This window comes from Fundulus heteroclitus, unplaced genomic scaffold (genome assembly GCF_011125445.2).
Source record: "Fundulus heteroclitus isolate FHET01 unplaced genomic scaffold, MU-UCD_Fhet_4.1 scaffold_55, whole genome shotgun sequence".
In the NCBI taxonomy this organism is placed as follows: Eukaryota; Metazoa; Chordata; class Actinopteri; order Cyprinodontiformes; family Fundulidae; genus Fundulus; species Fundulus heteroclitus.
The window spans coordinates 143,311-168,322 of NW_023396978.1; the positions used below are offsets into that span (position 1 = coordinate 143,311).

Genomic DNA, 25,012 nt, shown 5'->3' on the forward strand with positions numbered 1-25,012 from the left:
TGACACATTGTGGGCGGCGTCACTTGACACATTGTGGGCGGCGTCACTTGACACATTGTGGGCGGCGTCACTTGACACATTGTGGGCGGCGTCACTTGACACATTGTGGGCGGCGTCACTTGACACATTGTGGGCGGCGTCACTTGACACATTGTGGGCGGCGTCACTTGACACATTGTGGGCGGCGTCACTTGACACATGTGGGCGGCGTCACTTGACACATTGTGGGCGGCGTCACTTGACACATTGTGGGCGGCGTCACTTGACACATTGTGGGCGGCGTCACTTGACACATTGTGGGCGGCGTCACTTGACACATTGTGGGCGGCGTCACTTGACACATTGTGGGCGGCGTCACTTGACACATTGTGGGCGGCGTCACTTGACACCTTGTGGGCGGCGTCACTTGACACATTGTGGAAGACTTGAAACAGGTGGGCGGCGTCACTTGACACATTGTGGGCGGCGTCACTTGACACATTGTGGGCGGCGTCACTTGACACATTGTGGCGGCGTCACTTGACACATTGTGGGCGGCGTCACTTGACACATTGTGGGCGGCGTCACTTGACACATTGTGGGCGGCGTCACTTGACACATTGTGGGCGGCGTCACTTGACACATTGTGGGCGGCGTCACTTGACACATTGTGGGCGGCGTCACTTGACACATTGTGGCGCGCACTGCAATGTGGGCGGTCACTTGACACATTGTGGGCGGCGTCACTTGACACATTGTGGGCGGCCGTCACTTGACACATTGTGGGCGGCGTCACTTGACACATTGTGGGCGGCGTCACTTGACACATTGTGGGCGGCGTCACTTGACACATTGTGGGCGGCGTCACTTGACACATTGTGGGCGGCGTCACTTGACACATTGTGGGCGGCGTCACTTGACACATTGTGGGCGGCGTCACTTGACACATTGTGGGCGGCGTCACTTGACACATTGTGGGCGGCGTCACTTGACACATTGTGGGCGGCGTCACTTGACACATCTTCAGTCTCTTCATAGATTTCCAGTTGAGCTTAAAGAAAAAAGTCAATGGTGACACATTCTTAACATTGCAGACTACATTACATGGCTCAACCAAAATACAAGAATAGAAGCTTTAGGGCACACAGTTACCTTTAGAAGTGCTAGTCAACCCGGAAGACAACAGCAGCGAAGCACTTGGTGTCTTTAGAACTTCATTTTGTGACAATACTGCAATTGAAAGAAAAATATAATACATTTGTGTCAGATGTTCCCCTTAGAAGGTAGCTACTTGCAAAAACCCCGTATTTCAATGCCTTACATTTGCTTGTCCTTTGTTCCTCATAGTGTATGCCTCCATTTTGAGCAACAGGCAAGCAAGAGCCTAGGGACAGAAAAACCATGTTTGTTTTCCATAGACAAGCACTCAAGCCTTCTAAACCACACAGACCGCTGAAACTCGTAAATTACGTAACGTAATCACGTAAATTAGTGCAACATATTTGTACAGCCTGAAGCTCAAACTTTAACAACAAACTTTCAAAGAAAGTGGGGTGAAAAAACCAGACAAACCTTGCTGCCAAAAAGCCACTGTGCATACGATCAGAATCCAAACACTTCCCATCGTTCCTGCCACAGCTGAAGGTGTGGCCAACATCTGAGGCTTAAGTAGACCTATCTTCAGGTACTACAGCTGCAGACTATCAACTCTTAATGGGTTCACCTCTCAAAGAACCAAAAATACTCAGTGGTTATCTCAATCCAGGCAAGTTTTTCATACATTAATTGTCTTTGCCTTGTCAGATTTTCCTGATTAAAGAGAACAGTAGGTTTACAACATCAATTCTCACTACAAAGCTTCAAGCAACAACACAAATATGTGGAGATTAAATGCTAAAAAGGTCTTAATTGACCATAACAATTTTCTCTTCTTTTAGCCATCCTGTATGGCAGAAAGAGGAGAAATGACAGACACAATTTACATCCAGGGATTCTTTATCATTATTTCTGTAAAGGTTTGTTTCATAATGTTAAAGTTTTCTCTAGAAAAGGGAATTCTTTTCTTTTCTGAAGCTGTTTTTTCATAAAAAGAGCCATATGCATTGGAAATTTTTGTAACTCAGACAGCAAGACATTAGATAAACGTAATATTCCAATATTTTTTTTCTAGCGATTGTCCCTTTGTTACTAGTTACACACAGTTTAATTTAACATTAAATTACAATAGAAGAGCAATAAAGTAAAACAATCCATCCATCCATCCATCCATCTATCCATTCATTCATCCATCCATCCATCCATCCATCCATCCATCCATCCATCCATCCATCCATCCATCCATCCATCCATCCATCTATCCATCCATCCATTTATTTGTTGTGCAATCACCTTTATTGAACCAGTTATTAAGGTTATTTTGACAGATTAAAATGTCTATTAGGGAAGCCCAGACATATTTGTCTCTAGTGACCATACCCAACTTATTTTAAGGGATCATAGGGGGTTTTCATGTTTACAAGGATAGTTCACCCTCCAGTAAATTTCTGGTTACCTCCCAGAGGGACTTGCCTGAAACATTGGATTACAAACTCCAGTCATTGGATATCTTTCAAAATGGAAGACCAGTTGCTGAAGTTCCATAATGTTTCTTTTCCAGTGGCTCTTTACAGGGCTGGATGTAAAAGGATGTTAGCCTCTGGGTCAGAATCGGTTTTTGTACCTCACCTACACAATGTTTACTTCTGCAAATTATATTTGTTTTGTTTGGAAAGCACTTTGTGCAGCACAAGTTGTTGGAAATGTGTGACCTTGAGCTTGGATTAATAGGCCGGCCTGAACATGCATAGTTGGCTAACAATTTTACCAAGCAGACTTCTCTGTTATTCCTGAAATGATGTATTACAACTTCTTAATTTTCAAATTGTTTATTATTTATTCACAAAAACACAACACTGTTAAAACACTTCACCTGATGTGGACCTATGAGTGCTAATTAAAGTTTGTAAAACATGCTTTTTTTAATCTTTGGGACTCCTGAAAAAGTGGGGCCATGGGTTTCAGCCCCTGTAAGCCCCTCGAAAGTCTGGCCCCAGAGTGTGGATGATGTCATGTTGTTTTCAGGTTTTCTTGTTACATGTAAAGCTGCTGAATAATACTATCAAACTGATTGTATGCTAAGGGTTTCACATTAACTATAAAGTACTGGCAATATACTGCAATAAAATGAATCCACAAGAAGCAGGTGGAGAGGGATCTTGTCCCATTCCTGCAGAATGTATCAAAACTTTTTGGTTTTCAGTGAGGGAAAAATGTGCATTCAGAGAACATCACTGCTTCGAATGTTTATTTTTGGTCTGTCCACTGCTGAAGTAGACCAGCATACAAATATTCTTAAAAATTGTATCTTCAAAGGTTCTCTCTGAGTACTCTGGCTTCCTCCCACAGTCCAAAAAACATGACTGTTAGGTTGATTGGCTTCTCTAAATTCTCCTTAGGTGTGAGTGTGTGCGTGAATGGTTGTTTGTCCTGTTTGTCTCTGTGTTGCTCTGCGATAAACTGCCGACCTGTCCAGGGTGTACCTCGCCTCTCGCCCATTGACAGCTGGAGATAGGCACCAGCACCCCTCGCGATCCCACAAGGGATAGATGTGTTAGAATATGGATGGATGGATGTATCTTCAGATGAAGATAAAATTCTGGGTTTGACGTATGTGAAGTCCTTTCTGAAAAAACACTTAAAAAACAGTCACCCAGGGCAAGATGTGGGCAAGATGTGGTTACACCAGGACAGAACACCCAGAAAGCCACTTTATACATTTTGTTTATAAGTAAATAAAATAACAGGGCTTTAGGTAGACCTGTTTCTGCTCTGCTGTATTGTTCTTCATACTATTCTGAAGTACATGTCCTGTCAGTTCAATTCAATTCAATTCAATTTTATTTATATAGAGCCAATTCATGAAACATGTCATCTCAAGGTACTTTCCAATTCATGGCATATTCAAGGTTGTTGCCTTCATGCAAACTTGTTTCAGCTAAAATCTAAAAATTAAACATTTTAGAGTGAAAAGTTGTATTAAAATATTTTTTCTGTATTCTCCTTTTTTTTCCCCTCATTGACATAACGCTGGAACAAGGACCTCTTGGCTGTTGGTTGTCATAAATGAACAGGCTGTGTTTGCAGTCCCAATCTTTTGAACAGATTTATCTAGAGCAGGAGTTCCCAAAGTGGGGGGAGGGACCCCTCGTGGGGTTGCGAGTTGATGTGATACTGATGAGATAAAAAGATTTTGTATTTGTAAAACTGATACCAAAGGATAACTTTACAAAATGTTCAACATTCCTAATTTTAAAGTAGGAGGAAGGCTACACTTTATTGTAAAGGTTCTTATAAAGATATTACTTTGTTTACACTTTATTCTTAAAATATGACGACTTTATTCTCATCATTTTAAAATTGAGTCAAATGAAGATAACATTTCTTCAGAATTAAAATAAACTAAAACGTGTGGCGACAAAACCCTTTCTCTCATGCATTTATCCAAATATTGTTGGGTGTGCATGTATATTTTGAGCCTGTATGTATAACTTTGACCCTGTGTAGATTAGAGAAACAATTCAAACTTGTGCAGTCGATTATTGTTTTTAGAAAAAATGGCAGCTGAGTGTTAGACACGCATTCTCAAGCTGCTCAAATTGGTTTGTAAAAACTCAGTATTGAGTGGTATTTAGGTCCACAATCAGTGGATATAAACTCATGAATGCAACTATATTATTTTTACACAGTGCAGCATTTTCTGATCTTACATTTTCTAAGGGTCGTAACATTTCGCAGAACAGACTCTGCACAGTGCCTGACTCATGTTCTGAAACAAAAAAAGACAAGAAATATGTTTTTCAAATAGTTACGTGTGAACTTTATAGTGTATTTGTTATTTGTTTGAAGCTTGTTCTTTGAAATCACCACTAGATGGTGATACAGACCACATGATTCACGCTTTTCAACCGCAGAGCCACTTTAATATCAAATGTTAGATTTTGACCAATAATTTCTGCTGACTTTTTAGTTAATTTACAGAATTCAGAAAATGTTAGTGTCGATTTTCTTTATTTGTTTAGATTCAATATAACTAAAAGTAAATTTTGCAAGTTTTGGGTGCATTTTCAATCGCTTGTCACTGGGTATGAATATTTAAATTGCACAACAAAACCAGCAATGACTCAACACTTGCTAGCATGATTGGACTTGACAGGAGTACCTTATTTTATTCATTGCTTGTTCTGTAAACTATAATTTAATAGAATAAATTATGCACACAAAACCTCTTAATACTGTAAATAAATAAATAAACAAACAAATAATAATAATAATAATAATAATAATAATAATAATAATAATAATAATAATAATAATAATAATAATAATAAATGAAATTTTTGCCAGATGAGACCACCAGTTTTACTGTTGGGGTCGCCTGGTGAAACCAAATACCATTGATCGTTTTATTCCGCTGTCTCCGTCAGGAAGGTGGCAGTGAGACATTCACAACAAACACAATTGGCACATTAAAACAAACAGAACATGACAAACATATCTTGGGGATGTTGGTGGGTAATAAGTGCAAGGGCTAACCAATTTAAACCCCGTGGCTACCTCTTGGTGGCGCCATTGCTAGAGAAAGGACAAACAAAAAGAAATGGGATAAATGTCCCACTTTTCCTTACCTCTTAAATTCACCAGTTGCCCATCCTTTCTATGTCTCCTATTTCATTATAGAAAAATAAGGGAATTAAATATTGAATCACTGATCATTATGTGCACTCATGGACACAGAGAATGAGTGAAATAGAAGTGTGTGTGCCTCTTATTTATTTCTCTTCATGAGTAATCCACTTTAATTAAACAATAACTGTTACAACACAAAATTTGATTTTTTTTTTTTCTTCTCCAAAGCAAGTTTGGCCACATGTTATGTACAAAGTCTTAATAAAAAGTCCTCCTTTTGTCAGCATCGACTCCAGTTTAAAAATGTAAGGTCCGGTTATTGTCCAACCATCCCTTTCCTATTATTTGAAAATTCAAAAACATGTTGACAATAAATAATACTGTAAAATGCACACAAGAAAAAAAAAAAAACAGTCCACCACGAGATCATAACGTTGCACATATTGCATGTTTAGGAACAGGGGGAACTGAGAAACAGGAGGGTTTTCTTCTTAGCAAAAAATGTGACAATTCATACAAGTTACAGAAAAAAGCTGATCATCTATACATTGACACTAGCAAGATAACAAAGTTATTTCATTTTGTACAAAGGAGAGAGAGTCGTCTTTACAAGCAAAGATCATTGTCTAGCTGTGGAGATTATACAAGCAAGATTTAAGGCAACTTCTCTGTTGTTTTTGAGACATAAGGGCATCGTACACCGTTTTATTTTATTTTTGTCAGCTGACCACTTGTTTTCTTTTTTTCAGCTTGGAGTGGGTTGCATTGCATATTCCAGGCTTCTGAACTAGGCCTGTAATTTGTCATCAAAAAAGAATGCTGGAGATTCATCACGACTCTTGCAGCTATCGGGAAAGACGGATTCAGTTTTCCAAATTTAGACTTCCAAGATCTTCAATTTCCGCCTAAAGCACAGAGGATATGCCCCTCATGCCGCCAACAGAGCATAGAAACAGACAGAACTTGGCATTTTGTCACAGTCTGGGAGTCTAAAAGGTGTCAATCAGAAGTTGAGAGCAACCATAATAAAGATCTGTGTTTAGGACATAATCAGAACCAAGACATTTAGGTTAGTCGGAGAGAGAGAGAGAGACAGAGAGAGAGGAAAAAACACAAGTTAGACTTGATGTTTAAATTTGTGGCACCAGAATGCAGAATCACCTATTTGCTGCTGGAAATTAAGTAAGAAGAGAGAATAAAAAAAAAAAAAAATTGGCCACACATTAGCTGACATTAACAAAACATTTTGTCATAAAGATTTCACACAGAGATGTTTGACAAGCTTCTGTCTTCATGTTTTTATAGTCTAGCCTTGAATTCACTTTGAATGGGCTGACATATTGGCAAACTTAAGTCGCAGTTAGATAACAGTTTGATAAATAGTTTGACTTATGTTATAACTAATTTATTTTTTTTGCTTCACTTGTCAGTGCAAAGTGCATACAAATGTATTTCTCCTCCACTGTAGACCCCAGAACCTGTCCTTCACTCTGTAGATTATAGCACCACATAGGGATTATTTTTCACTAGATTTTTTTTTTCTTACCTGTATCTTAAATCCACATAGAATTTAACGATTTACTAGTAAAATGTTATTAAAATAATCAATAATATTTTTTTAGTTGTTCTGTCCAGTTCTTCAGCACCGGTGTCCCTCAGGTTTTGAATGTGTCCTTGTTTCTACACGGCTGATTTAATTGCCTAATGACCTCCTCTATGTGTCTTCAAACTCTCCAGAGGCCTGGTAATTAAATATGTAGGACACCGGGTCTTGAAGCTCTTTGGACCCCACTGGTCTAATCCATAAACCTGCTGCTGATACACTGAAATGGACCTTTCACTGGATGAGTGGATAGTATCTAAACATAGCCTCATTTAAGAGTCACCATATTCAGTAAAAAATATATGAGTTTCCTAACATTCCTATATTATTCTAGTCAATTAAACTCCGGGAACTTAGTTTAGAGACCTCATTCATCTGACTGCGCATCTGTGATACCACTGCAAGTTTCACTTCTCGCAACTTTCCTCCAATCGCTTTGTGCAAATAATGTCATTTGTTTGAAAAGACTTCAAACTGAAATTTTATACCGTTTAATGTCAATGTGACCTTTTGTAGTAACTGAAACTGTGCATCGTTTGCACACATCTGATGTGCCGGGATCTTTCACACTGTGGGAATAAGAACTGATTTTAGCTGATTATTCAGTTCCAGTCAAAAGAATAACATATTCTTCTGACATCACTTTTTAGATTTCAATCCAAAGGAAAAAATACACATTTCTAACACTGTATTTCTTACCCTTTTGTTTCTTGCAGAAAGAGTAGAGTAGGAACACTGCAAAGATTGCCAAACTGAGGCTGACACGAGGCTAGTCCTAAACGCCCAACTTGCTGCTCACAGATACAGTTACATGCAGTGTAATCTCAGCTGGAGCTTCTGCTTACAGCTGCCTCACAACAAACTTGTACATGGTTACATTTATGGAGCCTGTTAGACGTGATCTTGCATGCTTTTTGTGTGTGACTGAGCTAAGAGTATATGTTGACCCCTTTCAGGTCAAGAGTGAATTAAAACGCTGGCTACAGGATAAACTGAAAAACTATGCATGATTGCAAAGTTAGTGCACTTTTTCGCATTATCAGTTTTTTTAGGGTCTTTGTTGTTTAAAAATTGCGTTTTAAGAGGAATACTGTATTTTAAATCATTCTTAAGTCCTCCTTCTTGGGATAAGTATTTTTTCAAGGCAACCATTCGTTATCTGCTCTAATCTTGTCTTACAAAGCTGACTTTAACGATAAAAAAGTTGGCTCCATGTTTCGTCTCCAAACACCAGAGGACTTTAGCATATTTCACAAACTGGTACAGTGCATCTCGCCAATGAAATGTAAACTAATACTGGGTTTGTTTGACCGGGATACAAGTCAAACTGAATAGATGGCAGTTCTGAACACACAACGGACAACATTGCCAAAGGACAACACTTTAAGTTCAAACAAAAATCTAGGTCATTTAGAAGAGTTTGTGGACAGTTGAGGAACCACTTTTCAAGCAGGATCTAAAATGTTGTTTTGTCACATGGGAACTCACGAGTTACTAGTCAGGTTTGTTAGTTAGCCAGACCTGTTCATTTGTTTATTCTTAACATTAGATGGGTTTCTTTTGTTTTAGATATTTAGCAATTACTGTTATATTGATATAGATTTTATTCTAAGCCTTGCTCCCTTGTAGAGTAGGTCTGTAATTTGAATAGATCTTAATCTTATTAGGACATTTACACGGGCCAATAAAGAATAAATTAACGTAATGACAAAGCCCTAATCAGCCAATTTCTTGGCAATTATTGGTTTGTTAGCTGTAATCTAAATATATTTTACAACTAAAGATTTTGTAATGATTAAGCCTCAGTTATATTATCCAGCAAATTATGGCTTTATTGCTAATATTTTTTAGCAAATCTATCCAGAATGAAACTGAACCAAATAATATCAGTGAGAAATGAACAAGCCTGCACATTGCTAGTTACACATTAGCAACTAGCTCCTTATTTTTGTTTAATTAATGGTTCATATTAGGGTTAATTGTTTTATTTAATAATAATTTAATCACTCACTATTAATAAGTTATTACTAGTGAATTTACTGACACCCAGCTGTGAAGTTGACATTCAGCTACTGATATGTTAGAGGCTAATTAATGGTCATTTTCACATGGGAGAGGCAGGAAAGATAAAAAAAAATACCTTATTTGTTATTAGTATTGGACAATTGAAGGATTTTTGTCAATTGTTTAATGATGAAGTAGAGAATGGAGTATACTTTTGGTCTTTGTTTGAAATAAGTAAGAAAATTGTGGCAAATCATTAATGAACCTCAGGCAGTTAGCATCAGTGGCTAATTAACCACTAGGCATTAGCTACTGATGCTAATTACCACTGAATCATTAGCAATTAGCTACGGATGAATTCATGGTCAAATTTGGTGTAATAGCGGTTGAACATATAATGATTAATTTACAGTCAGTATACGACCACTGAAGTGCGAACTTGACGTCTTGTTAGACAACCACTGATTTGGTAAAGATAAGTTAATGATTATTTTCAAATGGGTGAAAAAAAGTGAAAACTCGTAACTGAACAATTAGCATTTAGCTACTGATGCATTTTCCAGAGAAATTATGTAGATTCCAAATGATTATTAAAGGATACTTGGCCATTACATTTTCAAACAGCTAATTATATAGTAAATCTAATAGTTAGAAATGAGACAGGGGAAAAAATGGGTAAAGATTACTTATCTCCCATTATTATTAGAGGTTAGCTCTTTGCCTGTTTTTTGCTCATTTTAAACTGACAATTAAGTCATTATTAGCTAATCATTTGCTATTTAATAAAATGTGGGGAGGAATAAATAGCTAAAGTAACTGGTGGTAATTTCCTGATTTGAAGCTAATTATTTCTATCGTAGCCATTTTATTAAACAATCTTTTTGTCAAAACAGCTAAATAAATGTAAATAATTAAGGGCAGCTTTGACCGCTCAGGTTAAACAATCAATTTAGCACTGCATGAACTGTTCTTGTGCTTTTTTTTCCAATTTTGAGTCATCTGTATCATTCAAAAAATATGGTATGCATTTAGAAAGGACCAAAATAATAAAATACATGGGCAAACATTTAGTACCTTGGTTGTAGCGTCATCTTGCTTCAAAGCTTTCCACTTTGACTTCTGAATATCACAGAAAGCTCCATAGTAAGAAAAGAAAAATACATATAGTGCTTGTGTTGATAGGGGGCAGTACAGAATGAATCTTTAAATAACACGAGGAGCAGCGGTGGTGGGGGGCCTGTTAATCCTCCTGTTGCAAGAATTTACTGTCTCCAGTTTAAAGGTCAAGTGGTCCTGCTGGCCAAAATGTCCCTTATGTATAAAATTCGTCCCTCTGATGGTCTGTCTCACAGACAAGAGGAGCGCTGTCCGCTATGATACACATAATTTAGTTTTCTTGGATTCTCTTCAGTCTCAAAAGGCGATTTGTAGTGCTGGTAGACGGTGAGATGACAACAACCTACGTGCGTGTGACTGTGAGGAGTGGTGTGGCTTGGAGTGATGGGATTTAGAGGTCGGGGGTAGACAGGTGAGTCGCTGATGGCACTGCGGTTATCAGAGCATCCATCTGTGAAAGAGAGAGGGAGGAGAACGAGACTGAGTCAACGCTGTTTTGAGTTAACCTGGTGGAGGAATTCAAGATCAATTTCCAAAGAGAAAATCTCATGGATTGTTTTTTTCCTCTTCATTCAGTTTTAAGATCTTATGTCTAGCTGTGTTCAGAAGTTTACATACACTTATCGTGGGCTTGATACACACTGCCGTCTGTCTTTTACCGATCTATGGACTGTTCTTGTTCCAGGGTAAAAAGAATATACAATATCCAACCAAAATGAGTCAAAACAACAACAATTGGGCGAACAATTAGCAGTTGTACATTATTTATTATCCACACAGGGTCTATATAAATATGGCAAACTCAAACAGAGTTGAAATGGGATCTTGAAACACAATGCATAATTATCATAGTATGACTTTTTTTCTAACATTTAGGAAGACTATTTGGGAAAACTCAGATGACGATGTTGTGGTTTTGGAAGGTTCTGATAAATTCACCAAATTTGAGTTAAAGAGGGCCTCACCTGTGGATGTGTTATAAGGTACATGTCAAACATTGTGAAACTATGGAAAGCTCTAAAAAAAAATCAAGATGATTGTGGACCTGTTGATTTCCGTAGAGAATCTTTCTAAACATGCCATGTTTGGCAGCTCAGTTATACACAAACATAACACCTTGGATAAGCCCAGTCATCACACCATTCAGAAAGTAGATGGGTTCTCTGTTCTAGTAATTACCATGTTTTGTTGCAAATTGTGTCTATCAACCCCAGAAAAAAAGCAAAAGACTGTGTGAATAGACAAACTAAAGCTTGTAAGAGAGAATCTGTTATCTGCAGAGATGTGATGATTCTGACATGTACCAACATGGACTGTTTGTTTACCATTGTACCATTTAGAGAGGGATTAGCCATTACTCCAAATCCAAAATAAAAATCACATTACAGTTTGTCATCACATTCAGAGAGAAAGATCCTTTTTTCTGGAGACATGATCTGTGGTCTGATACAATTAAACTGACCATAATTGCCTCAGTTGGATTTTTGGGACGGGGAGCTTGCAACCCTCTGAACATCATCTCAACAGTGAAGTAAATTGGTGGCAGCATCATGCAGTGAGGCTGAACTTATACAGGAGGAACTGCGATCGAGGCAGCATGCAAACCTAACTTTTGGAAGGATTCCCAAAACAATCTAAGAAGACGTTTGTACAGTTCTGAATCTGGGGGAAAAAAAAGTCTATCACATAAAATATCATGAATAATTTTGTTAAACCTAATTGACCTAAAACAGGATCTAATGTTAGATTGTGAGAAAAGTGTTTAATCCAGTGTACAGTATGTAAACATTTGGTTGAAAGTCCATCAGCAAGGTGCACCCCAACCACAGTTTTTAGTAACCAAAAAAAAAAAAGCTTCTGACTAGACTTTGGCCTCTCTTCTTTTCTTTACAGAATACACAGAGTTCAGTAAAACTGGTTGATTTCCTGTCACTCAACTAGCTTTCGAGCACAATCCACACATTTTGGAACTAAAATAAATAAAATGTAACAAAATAATGGAAATCGAATAGTGCAACTAAATCATTAGAAACCCAAAATAGGAATGAAAAGGAATACATTTAAATAAGGGATAAATTCTAAAAAAAAAAAAAAGCTAAATGTTGGTTCTTCAGTAAATAATGAATGCATTTCTAAATGTACTTGCAATTCTTTGTTATAGGAGAAAATATTTGAAAGAGTAATAAACTGTTTGCACTTTCCAATGTCGGACGCCATAAAAGATAAACCTTTACATGTGTGAATGTTGCAGTGGCTTATTCTGTTCATTTCAGCTGCTGGCTGCAGGACTTGATTTCCCCCTTTTGTTGTCGCTAATTAATTTCATTCAGAGTGTTCGCCTCATGTCACCCCAACCTGAATTAGCCTTTAAATTGCTCAAAAATTGCAATTTTGAGCAATTTATATTCCTTTAACTGACGTATAATGAGCCAAGAAATGTAGCATCAAATCTAGCACAAATGTGCTGAATAGGTCTTTTGACAAGCAAGGTCTTCAGTTTGGGGATCAAGAATGTGATCTAACAGTTTTTAATTAGACTCATTTTGTTTGGGAAATGAATGTTTGGGCTAAACATTGCATTCACCAGAATGTTATTGAATCACAAACCTTTCAAAGATGTTCTCAGAAGAGTTCTCCAGGTGACATTCAAACAATTCTCCCTGTCACAATATTCAGGTAACTTCCAGGTAAATGCACAGTGTTTTAATTTTTTAATTTATTTATTTTTTCACATCTTTTTCCAAAGTCTGTCTGATCCACACCGTGTCTAACCCATAATCAAGCAGCACACTGTGACGCTCTGATTAAACTTTGTTATTGCATCTGAACAATCCCAGAGGACTGAAAAGTGTGCTGATTTTTTTATTATTAGATACAAAAGGAGAGCAAATGTCTGAGTAAAGAATATTTTAGAGATTAACAAAATCATCTTGTGTTGTTGAAAGACACATTTTAAGAACACTGAAACCTTAAAACCCAGTAATAATTTGATTGGCAGCTAACAGGTGAAAACATTAATATAAAAAACTAAATAATACATTGTCTATTCTTAGGGTATTAAGTATTGTGACACAATAAAAAAAAAAAATCTAAAAAAAGAGCAAACTTAGACAACAGATTCCTCACAGTATTATTATTTACTATACAAAGATAAAGCCAAAAGAAAAAGGTATTTAGAAAAAGCTAAAATATACAAGATGTTTTCGGTTATTTCACAATTTTGTGTTTAATACATAATTCTATATACTTTCAAGTCATAGTTTTGACGTCACTATGTATCTGCAATGCAGAAAGTAAAAAGCCAATGAATGACAAAGGTGAGTCCAAGCTTTTGACTGGTAGTATAGTTCTCAGTGGTCCTTTATGTTAATCAGTCTCTCTCATTGTTACAGAGGAATTTTATTTCTTCTTTATAACGTTTCTGCAGTTGGTTGAAGTTTGCCAAAATTTGTTTCTGTGCAGCTCTCTTTAGTCCTCAGTTGGTATTATTGTCCTATGATGATTGCTAGTCTGTGATCAAGCTATTGGTATTTCACAGTTTCTCTGAGCATTTCACAGTCTGACTTTGGGATCAATGGGCTGAGATATTTACTCCCGCAAAGATTAGTAAATGTCTGAATGGCTTAAATGCTATTTAGTTGATGTCTCTGTAAAATGATGGAATTCACATAATTTCTAAATGGTCTCATTTGCCTTCCCAGACTGACGGGCAGCGAGAGCTGGTTGTCTAAGGTCATTGCTGATGATAATAACAATGTCAATGTGGAATCTCTTGTGATTTTGTACTTAGATTACATTTAAATATGTTTAGAACCCGATTAAGACCAGATACTTATCTTTTTTTTTATTAATGTAATGGTATGTAAAACCTTACAAATGAATGATATGTATGTTCTGTTTTCAATGACTGTATAAATACAATTGTAAAAAGCCTTTAATATAACGTTTAGACAGAAGCTTGATTTATTCTGTGTGCTGCTCTACTTTTGTTTTTAAGTTTACTTCGGAATGTCAGACTCTTTCAAGAGGCTAATATAACAGCTGTCACAGATTCCTCTAAAAATAAACACACGTTTTTCCACAAGTTGTAATATTTTATATAATGTTAGCTAGCTTGCTACAGATCAATATTTGGGGTTGAATCACATTCCTTGGGAGTTGCCACAATGCCTACATATACAACAATATCTAGGTCTGTATTCAAGTAGCAACTTAAAGGGGAAATAGGAAATTGCTTCAACTTGCCTATATGTCATTAAATTATGTGGATTCCCTTTATACACAAAGGCAAACATTAGTTTGCTGATATATGTCATGCAAAGGTCTATTCAGCACCACAATGTGTCAACATACAATTAGTCTTGCTAACAATAACACCAGATAAACAACCTGGACACCAACTGCCATCAAGCATGCGTGGTATCTGCCAAAGAGTCTGACAGTGCTGTGGGGGAATTGGTTTGGGCACACTCTTTGAAGAATTCTTTTAATTTAGCCATATCTTTGAGCCTGAATGGCCCTGTTTAAAGCAACACCGTGTAACTTTTAGCCACTAGGGGCACTAGATCTGCAACTTCCAGGCTTAGTGCTCCATGAACAAAGGCCACTGGCAGCACTGCACTGTCACAAAATTAAACAGTCTCCCTCCGTGTTTTGGAATCTGAGAGAAGACCAGTTTGGCCCAGCAGACTGAGAAGTCATGGAGTTACTTAAAGGCATACTATGCAACATTTTTCAGTTAATTAATATGTTCCATACCGTTTTGGATGATTAAATGAGTCATTTCAGGTCGAACAAAGGTTTTCTCGGCCGCCCTGGTGGTCTGTAGGGGAAATACCGTACTTGCAATTGCAGGAGCTGTCGGCCCGCACTCACAGGCTCAGTAGTCTCGTGTGCATCGCGAGAGTCGGTCTTGCTTTACGGCGAGAACTGCTACACGCCCCCAGTGATAGGTGATGCTCGTTGCTAGCACAGTGGCGATATTTGTGCAGTTATCATGGCGGAACCAGCGAGAAAACAGCGAAAGCCCATATCGGAGCAGGCAAGAAAGAGGAAAAGGGCTCTGGACAGAGAGAGGAGTCGTACACGGGTGAACATTGGGCAAGCTTTTTCCGAATGGCGAGAGCTAAAAGATAAAGAAGGCTGCAAGGCTGACGCGGACCTCGCGTTTCTGCTGATGCGATTGTAAGTAACATTGGAATGGTTTCTCTCTCTCTGTGTGCATGTTCAGTGTTTCCCGCAGGAATTTGCTTAGGCGAGGCGGTAAATTTGGGGGGGGGGGCTTCAAGTTTTGCGCGGACCGACTGGCGGAGCGGGGGGGGGGGGGCGTATCCATGTGTTTTTGCCTGTTTTTTCCCTGCCATTCACTATATGCAACAACAAAGAACCACGTGTTAACGTCAAATAAACATGCAAGCATATCGAGTTATTTTTTTTAATTTTTTTTGGAATGTTAGCAAGGTGGTAGTTTGGCGAGGCGGCCGCCTCGCCAAGATAGCGCCGCGGGAAACCCTGATGTTCATACTTTCACTGTTCATACTTAGTCATTGTTTGTACTGCCGTTTTTTTGACTTTTCGTTGCGTTCGCCTGTCTGCTAAGCTCTAAACAACCGCGCCTGCCTTGACGGAGAAACCAGGAGAACAGCTAAGCATCTTTATCACAGTGCACTTTTACTTTCGCCCTCTGGGGGGAGCCTCGCTGGAAAATCAACCCCGGTTGCATAGTATACCTTTAAGACATGGCCTCATTCATCCCTCTAGATGAAATCCTACATGAAGAACCAAAAACATGTCTGATCAGGTAAGTGTTATATCGGTTTGGTTTTGCTGTTACAGACTGCCATAAAGTGACATAGAGAGCTGCTTTAGGTCACATGACCCATTCAGTGACGGAGCAGACCTTCTCAAGTTACATAGGCAAGTTCTTGAGAAGGGCAGCCCACACGGAGTATCTATACGCACTAAGTGGTGTATATTGACCTAAAAAATTATTTAATATATAATACATCAAATTAAGCTTATACTTGGATCCAAACTTACACAGTACTGCTTTAAGGACATACCAGAGTCTTTTAATTGGACTCAAGTCTGGACTTTGGCTGTGCAACTCCAAAACCTTTGTGTTTGTTTTTCTTTCTTTTGAGTAATTCAGAAGTGGACTTGCTGGTGTGTTTCGGATCACTGTCCTCCTGCATGACTCAAGTGCCCCTGAGTTGAAGGTCGCAAGCAGATGGCCAGACATTCACCTTTCGGATTTTCTGTTAGAGAGCTGAATTCACAGCTCTGTCAAGAAGTTTTTGAGATATCAAAGCACAAAGCAGACCCAAGCCATCACATTAGGAAGAAAGACCACCAACAAGATCTGTACTGCTAGATTGCCTTGTAATTTTGGCCAAATACTCATAACGTTGATTTGAGACTCACTCAAAGTCTTATTTGGATAACTCCAAATATTCACTTACCTCATTTGTTTTGATTGCGGATTCGCAGACACCTCCTCTTCAGCGGCGGCTCCAGCTCAGGGCTACCTCCTGCTGACAACGGTGCACTGATGGAGCAGGACAGGATGGCTGTCTTGTCAGCGGCAGGCTTTGGCACGGGCTGAATGACGACACAACCTCCCGCTGAGAGCAGTGGTAGGGCGTAGGCGTGTTCACCCTCCTCCATGCTGGAGTCAGGGTCTGGCTTGCTGTCCTTATTTGTGTCCACTTTCTCATCTTGTGCTGATAATCGTTTCCCTGTCTCTCCCACTGAACAATTGTTTTCTTTCAGCGCCTCGTGCTCCAGATCACCATTGTTTTGTGGGTCCTTCCCTTCACCTTCTCCTTTTCGGTCTGGATTGAGAAGGGAATGCCATCCAGTGCCATTGACTATTACATTACGAGGGGCAGCAGAGTTAGCTTGGAGCTGAGGAAGGCCTAAAGACTGGGTCCGTACTGAAGTAGCTAAGGGCAGCGTTTTAAAATTAGGATTTAACTGACTCTCTGGAAGGTCAGTCTTGCTGAGAGGTGGAGCTGCAAAGTCCCTTGACTTAAGGTGTGCAATTGTGTCCAGTTCTGTAAAACTGCTCTGTGGTAAAAGAGCATTCTCCCTTCTATTACCCATACATTCCCTCCCAAACCCATCAGCCGGTGGAGATCTCGATTCCTCCACTTTGACCTGGACTCCAGCTAGAACGGTCTGAATGAGCTGCTGCTGGCCTGGCTTTTGGCCCACAGTTAGATCAATTACACCATCGATCAGTTTGGTGCCACTGGAAAGACAAAGACTGCCTGGATTCTCTTCTGCCTTCACAGTCAAGTCCATGAACGCTGTCCTACTTCTCTCACCAGGTATAGGAGAAACCTGTTCTCCACCAGCTGGCTCTGTCTTGTGGTCCCCTTTGTCGCTTCCTGAAGAACTTGGAGAGTGAGGCCTAGAGGATGAAGCTTCTGAAGAATCTGGAGCACTGTGGACAGAACTACTGCTTTCTGGTTTCTCCCTAGAAGCTTTGGAGTTAAAAGGGATTGGGATTGGAATAGGTATTGGAACAGGGAGAGGTACAATGACTGGGTAAGGGACCAAGAGAGTTGGTGGGGGTACCAAAGGAGCTAAGGATGGCATGCCAAAGTTCATCATTGGGGGAAAAGGGATGGGTCCATTGGGCATCATACTGACAGGAGGAAAAGGGGGTAGACCTGGCATCGGTAGGCCAGGGTGAGGTGGGATCATACCGGGATTAGGATTGGATGAATGGTGGACATGTGGAGATAGGAGGGGTCTGTGCATAGGGCTTGATGCTGGACCAAGGGTTCTTGGGGGAGGTGGTGGACCAATACCAGGGATAATGGGGTTTGAAAGTGGGCTGTTAGGTCCCGCTGGATGGCCAGAGGGGCGAAGAAATGGTGGACGGATCTGCTGCATCATTTGATGCTCCATGAACAAAGGCAGAGGCATGGGTCCTCTGGGTGTCATCACCATGGGAGGGCTACCAGAGGGAACCCCCACTGGTGGGTGCAAAGGAACAGGAGGAGGGGGAAGTGTTGGGCTTTCATGGGGTCTTGGTGTGGGGATTTTGGCTGAAGCTGATGAGGAAGGGGAGCAGACAGCAGCTGTTTCTGATGGTGAGGTGGCAGAAGAAGTGGAAGAGACCAAGGCAGAGGTGCCAGAATGGCCCGCTGGTGAAGGAACTTTACGACGAAGATCTGTTAGTGGAGTTCCCCAGGATTCAGGAGTGAGCAACTGCACCCCTCCACTACACTCTGGTTTACCCTCCCCTCCAGCTCCATGGCCAGGGTTACACAGCGCTCCAGGCAAGGCAGCCTGGGTTTCCTTATAGAAAATGTCCATTTTATATTGGTTTAGGCATTTGGCACTGCAGAACTGCAGCCGGCGCTCACCAGCACCAAAGTCCAGGTACTCCTTGGTGTGGCGAATATGTTTGCACCAGTCACAAACCTGCAAAAAACAGAGCACAAGAAGTATGTATCTTTAAGCACAATAGTAGCAGTTAAGCACAATATCATCTTATGTGAATAGTAAGTTCTTTTTAAATCTGTAAATACAGATTTCTCTTTCTGTTTTCACAACTCTACATTTACAGAGGTGAACACACACATTACAATGTTCTGCTGCTATGCAACTGAGGTGAGTGTCTTTAACAATCTGCCCACGCAGGAAGTTCTCATTTGCACTTTCTGTTGGAATGAAAGAGACACTCACCCTCAGTTCTGTTGGAGACCAATGTCTCTGAAACAGCTAAAATATACTTTCCCCCAGTGTCCTTTAGGAGTATGACTTTAATATTGTGCCACCTTGTTAATAAATGTAGCAAAACATTTCCAACAGCTTGTTGTCAAGCACTTGTCTGATTACACAAATCTACAGCAGGGTTGTGAAGGTATTGCAGGGGGGGGCGCAAGAAGGGTCTTGCCTTTTTTGTCCAGGAAATACAGGCTTTCTAAATTATTCTAAATGTGACAATAGCACTCCCTGGTGTTTGGGCTGTCCTTGCAGTCAGTAGTATTATGAATGCTATTACTAAACTCCTAAAAAAAGTACAAAACTTAATGTAACTGAAAATTGTCTTTAGCATTAATGGCTTGATATTTTTTTTTGTCATATTAGGTCCATAGTTAAAAGTTAACTGCAGGAATGAGTGGGGCTAAAAGCTATTTATATTGTTGTTAATATAACAATATAAATTTATATATTTTAATATTTTAACATAGTTAAAAGGAGGTTGAGACTAATATTGCAAAGCTAAGCAAGTTCACATAAAAAGTTTTTTATTTACACAATAACATTAAAGTAGCACTCTTAGGCCTAACCTATACAGTTTGTCTGCAAAAAAAAAATTATTTGGGGGGGGGGGGGGGAGGGGGGGGGTTTACACTTTAACGAGGACCCAAATGTAGAGCATGGTATAGAAAAAAAGGAAGTTTGATAATAAAAAGTGAAAAATCACAAATTAATGTCACCCAGAGTTCAGGCAGAAAACACAGGACGTGAATATCAGGCATGGATAGAGGAAATAAGAAACAGGAAGTAGTAAATGAAATGGAAGAAACCAGCAATGAGTAATGAAAACCAGAGAGTTTAAATACCAAGAAAGGTGTGGAGAACAGTAAGGTGGAAACAAGTGAAAGTAACCAGGAGGAGATGAAGCACAGCTGGGACTAATAAACAGGAGCTGAAGGGAAACATATGGAATGAATCTAACAGGAATAATACAAAATCTACAGAGAATGAATAAAAAACATAAAACCTAAATACATGAACTCAGATGGCAGTAACTAGAAAATATAAACAGGAAACTAAAGAAACACAAAAACTAAAAGACAATAATTAAAGTAAGCTAGATCTAGGAAACATAACAGCAAATAGTCAAAATACAAACGCAAATGAAAATCAAAACCCAAACACTCAGAGATCATGACAATGTGTGATCAACCCAGTCAATTGGGACTTAACTGGACACTTCCATGCCGTGTTACCCCCCCAGACCTATTTAGTCAAAAAATCCATTTAAAAAGAACATGCTGCTTCAGGAACTGGACAAAAATGGGATAAAGTCTGGAACCATAAATTCTGTTCTCCACCAGAACATCTTGAGAGAAATCTTCAGTGACCTTAAGCCCAAGATCACTTGAGAGGGCTTCAAGGCGGTTGTTGGTGCCAACGGTGGAACAAATAAGTATGAGATTTATGGGGCAATTACTTTTTCCCATAGGGCCAAGATGGTTTCCATAGTTTTTTTTCCCCCTCAATTAATAAACTCATTCTTTGAAAGGTGTTTTATATTTATTCAATCTTAGTCTGATAATAAAATTAGTTTAATGAACTAAAACATTAAAGTGTGACTAATAAGGAAATAATGGATGAAATCTGAAATGGTCTGAATACTTTATCATTGCACTTTACCTTTTACATAAAGTAATATTTTTGTTGCCTTTCCAGGAAAAGCTGTATGTCATATAGTAACATTGGATCCAAATGTGTATTGGCTCATGTTAAATGTGAAGCTTTATAATTACTGCAGTGACACTGATCCAGGCTGCTGCAATATTTCATCAACACCTTTACAGTGCAAAAATGTGCACATTTTCCTTGACGGAAGAAAATAAATGTGACCCCCAGTGGAGCAGATAGCAGTGGGCGAGCCCCGAACACGGCATTGCTCGTCAGGCCACACACAGCTCACTCTGTCAGCTCTGGGAGGAGTGGCAGGTCCTCGATGGAGATAATTAAAGCATTAATCAGTTGTCAGACCCTTCAGCGACATCCATCCATCATACAGACCCTTTATCCCCCCTGCTGAATGTTAATAAGTTGAAGGATGCAACTAGAAAGCGGATAAACTCCTGTTTTACACAGTGCATAGCAACATTGGTTTATTGGAAAGAATCAGGTTTGACAGTGGCTTAAAAATGATAGAGTTGGAAAGGCTGTTTGGGAAGATGCACTTGCAGAACTGATCTTTGTTTACTGCAGATTGGAAATATATAAAAACTGAAGATTATTGTAAATATTTCCTGGTTTTTAATCATCTTCATTTGTGCAATGTAGAGTGTTCAAGAGGTTATACATAATGACATAAGTAACCACATCTAGAACAGATCTGAGATAGAATTTCATAATGAGCCCCTAAAGGTCTGTTTCATTTTACATGCTTTAACTGCCCATTTGGTCCATACTAATCCAATGAGCCGTGACGAAGTAAAAGTCCAAAAGGTGCTCTCACAATTTGACTTTTATATGCAAGACCTCAGATATTTTAAATAATAAATGTACTGAAATTTTCCTCAACTCGGAAAGACAGACGGAGAGCACTTAACGACTTTTTGCACTGTGAGTGAAAATTTCACTGCACATTACGCTAATGGAGTTGTGCTTTCTCCTTCACTCTCGTCTCGCTCCCCACTCCTGCACACAGATGTTTGCAGTTCAGACTAATTATGGCCATTTATTTCCACCGTGGCCAACGAACCAGCGTTGGTGGTGTACTTTAACTATTTGCATTACTGTTATCTGGCTTGGAAAACAAGCAGCCGCCGCATTCTCCTTCCTCTAAACTTCTGATACGGCGATGAGAGGGGAGAAAATTAGGAGCCACCAGCTGTGCCTTGTCAGAGGTCACGGGGCAGGGAGGGAGAAAGAAAATATTTGTGACGCAACAAGTTCCACAGAAATACCAGAAAGTTTTAGTGATTGAAGAAGAGGAAGAGTTTAAAGATCTAAAATTACTGCAGATAAAACAGGGTTGGTCACAATGGTAAGAAAGAAGAGGATTCTGAAAATGAGAAGAGTAAGGAAAATCAAAGAGAGACTACTAGAGAAACACTGTCATTATCAGAAGGATTAAATTAGTCAAAATGATTTTTTTTTTAAGAAAAAGTGTCTTAAAGGCCCTTCAGGTAAAGTTAAAGGAGCTATAGGTAGGATATTTACTGTAAAATCAACCTAAACCATTCTCATTAGTCACCCGGGATGAAAGTAACATTCCAAATAAACAATCAATCTTCTCCTTCAACAATGTCTTGGTCAAGTTTTTCTCCTTTCAAACCTCGAGGTATGGTCCGGAACTACTTTGGTTCAGAGTGTAGCCCGTGTTTACTTCCTGGTTCCTGAGCCAATCAAATGAGAGATCCCCGGGTTCCCAAAACAGAGCACAACATTTGGTGTTTTATTCTGTCAAAAGAGCAGCAGCCTGCAAACAAGCCAGTAAGAGAAGCAGACCAGAAATAGAACAGACTATGCCTATCCTATGTAAGTAAAACTTCAGAGAGTTTCACAGCTGCCAGACCGTTGGGTAAATGGTGGGTCGGTGTGAAAGGCATTGAGTATGTATTGTTCTGATTTTAACCACTAGGTGTCATTGTTACTTATTGTTTCTTTACAGCTAGGGTTGACGATTTCTCCGGAAGTTTACGCAAGTCCCTTTATGAATAACTGCGCATGCGCAAGACCGTCTTACCTTGCTCTTCTGCTCTTCACGGGGATTGTGTAAAAACAATCTCCCAAATCCACTCTGGTCTTATTTCTTTCTACTAAGTCCTTCCTCTGCTTCTCATAAACATGAACGTGGTTGCCTTCTTGTGACAATCAGCCATGTTCAAAGACTACGGTGAGAGTAGCAGAGCTACAACAAGCGGCTAACCGCTAACCTAGCCGCTAAGCTAACCGGATACATAAACACTAGGAGTGCGCATGCGCAGCTAGCAAGCGGAAACTCAGAAGGAAAGAGCACGGACACTGGTGTTATATAAGCGCGTCAGAATGATTGGCATGTGGGTCAACACGGAACTTGAGGGACAGAGGGGGGTGAGTATATAACCTCTATGGGTGGCAGCAGGAACAAAACTTTGACAAATTCATGCCCTTCGGACCGAACGGCAAAGATTGGTTAGAGTTTCTCTAGGCCTGCAGCTCCCACAGAGAATTATGTTTTAACCTCCTTTTTGTGTATACATAATGTTTTGACTACTTTCTGGATGGAAGGACGATTTTACCTAGCATAACAAGAAGTGTTTCTGAACAGGATTACCAACTATAGCTTTAAGACACGTTGTATAATGTGTAAGAGGATGGCTGCATCACAGCAAATTTGGAAAACATAATTTCAGTGTGAGGTGACACTCTTAGAACTTAACCAAATAGGTTTTTCCTCTCCATTCTCCCGTACTTTCACCATACTTTTTCAGTCCGTTAAATTCCCCAGATTCCCAAAGGCCTCTCTCCCAGACCATACCAGGATGCTACTAGACGACAATACATCACACTATGTGGTTATGACATCATCACTACAGAGATCATGTTTGCTTTGGGATGTTTCCATGACCGTTGAAAACCAATGAAATTTTTCTTTACATACAATATAAGACATTTCTGAGCCTACATCAACAGTGTCAGCCTCGCTGTGGACGCAGAAGCACTTTTTCATAATTTTTGTCAGCTGCTCAGCAGCATGGGAGAGTGCCGGGGAAGTGAACTTCTGTATTCATGATTTCTGAGAGGATAGCTTTGTGGGTCCAATCAAAAGGAATCCAAATATTTGTTCGTTTGAGCGGGGATTACTGTAGTGATCCTGAAGGCTAAGGTTATATTGTAATCAGTCAGAAGAAAAATATGCAGCCGACTGTTATTCAAGTAAATCACCTGAATAACAGCTGAGGTTATATTATAAATTCCTACGAGTCACTGCTTTTGTTTTCTGTCCTCTTTGTCCTGCTTTTTCTGGTCCTTCTGTGTCTCCTTATGTGGTATATTAATGATACAATATTTTCTTCAACGTCCTTTACAAAACAGTCCTGTTTTCATACCGCAGAGATAAGCCCCTCCCTAAGCTGTCTTTGGCTGTTCATAAATCATCAACCTAGATGGTCATATACTTCACACAGTTGAGCTTTTAGAAATTAAGTCATTATTGAGGAACCAGTTGTGACATGGAGAAGAATTCAGCCTATATAGATGTTTAACTAAATATTGTGTTCAACAATAATAATCTAATTGCCTTAGATATTAATATTGTTCCTGTGGTGTCTTTGGTGTAATCATCTAGCACATTTGGCTGGTAACCGAAAGGTTGGTTGTTTGAGCCCACCCGGGCATACTTAATTTTGCGTGACACGGTGATGCTGTGGTTAGCACTCTTGCCTCACAGTAAGAAGGCCTGGGTTCGAGTCCCAGGCTTGGCAGGCTCTTTCTTTAGGGGGGTGGTGGCCTTGTGGTTAGAGCAGCACTTGAGAAGGTTGCAAGTCCCTGTGCAAGACCCTTAGTCCCTGCTTGCTCCCCAGGCACTGTGATAGCTGCCCACTGCTCCCTGAGGGATGGGTTAAATGCAGAAGACACATTTCATTGGAAAGTACAATTGTAATAACAAAATAAAGATTTCTTCTTCTTCTTCTAACTGTGTTTCTTTCCAAGGCACAGCTGCCTTTGGAGCTAGTCTGCCATTACCCTCTCTAACATAGAAACTACTCCTGGACTTCAGTGTTGTTTTCCTGTCTCTACTCTATCTTCATAAAGCCATTGCAGATGACCGTTCACACTAAGCCTGGTTCTGCTGGAAGACTCTACTTGTTAAAGGGGAGTTTTCCTCACCACTGC

The 25,012-nt window shown here is 39.6% G+C and overlaps 1 protein-coding gene and 1 long non-coding RNA gene across 5 annotated transcripts in view; both read right to left on the reverse strand.

The window, feature by feature from the left end:
* Positions 1–956: 956 nt before the first annotated feature.
* LOC110368473 lies at positions 957–1,674 on the reverse strand. Its single transcript, XR_002428101.2, has 4 exons — positions 1,552–1,674; positions 1,301–1,363; positions 1,132–1,209; positions 957–1,030 (listed from the first exon to the last, which is right to left on the reverse strand). It is a non-coding gene; the product is annotated as an uncharacterized LOC110368473 (long non-coding RNA).
* A 4,150-nt stretch (positions 1,675–5,824) lies between these two features.
* Positions 5,825–25,012, reverse strand: part of sobpa (sine oculis binding protein homolog (Drosophila) a) — an 88,788-nt gene continuing 69,600 nt past the window's right edge. For all 4 annotated transcript variants that reach the window (XM_012861550.3, XM_021315936.2, XM_021315935.2 and 1 more), the window contains 2 exons: positions 16,888–18,862; positions 5,825–10,877 (listed from right to left, as the gene is read on the reverse strand). In XM_012861550.3, coding sequence (XP_012717004.2) covers positions 16,889–18,862 — 1,974 coding nt within the window. In that variant the 3' untranslated portion in view covers positions 5,825–10,877; position 16,888. The remainder of the gene's footprint in view (positions 10,878–16,887; positions 18,863–25,012) is intronic.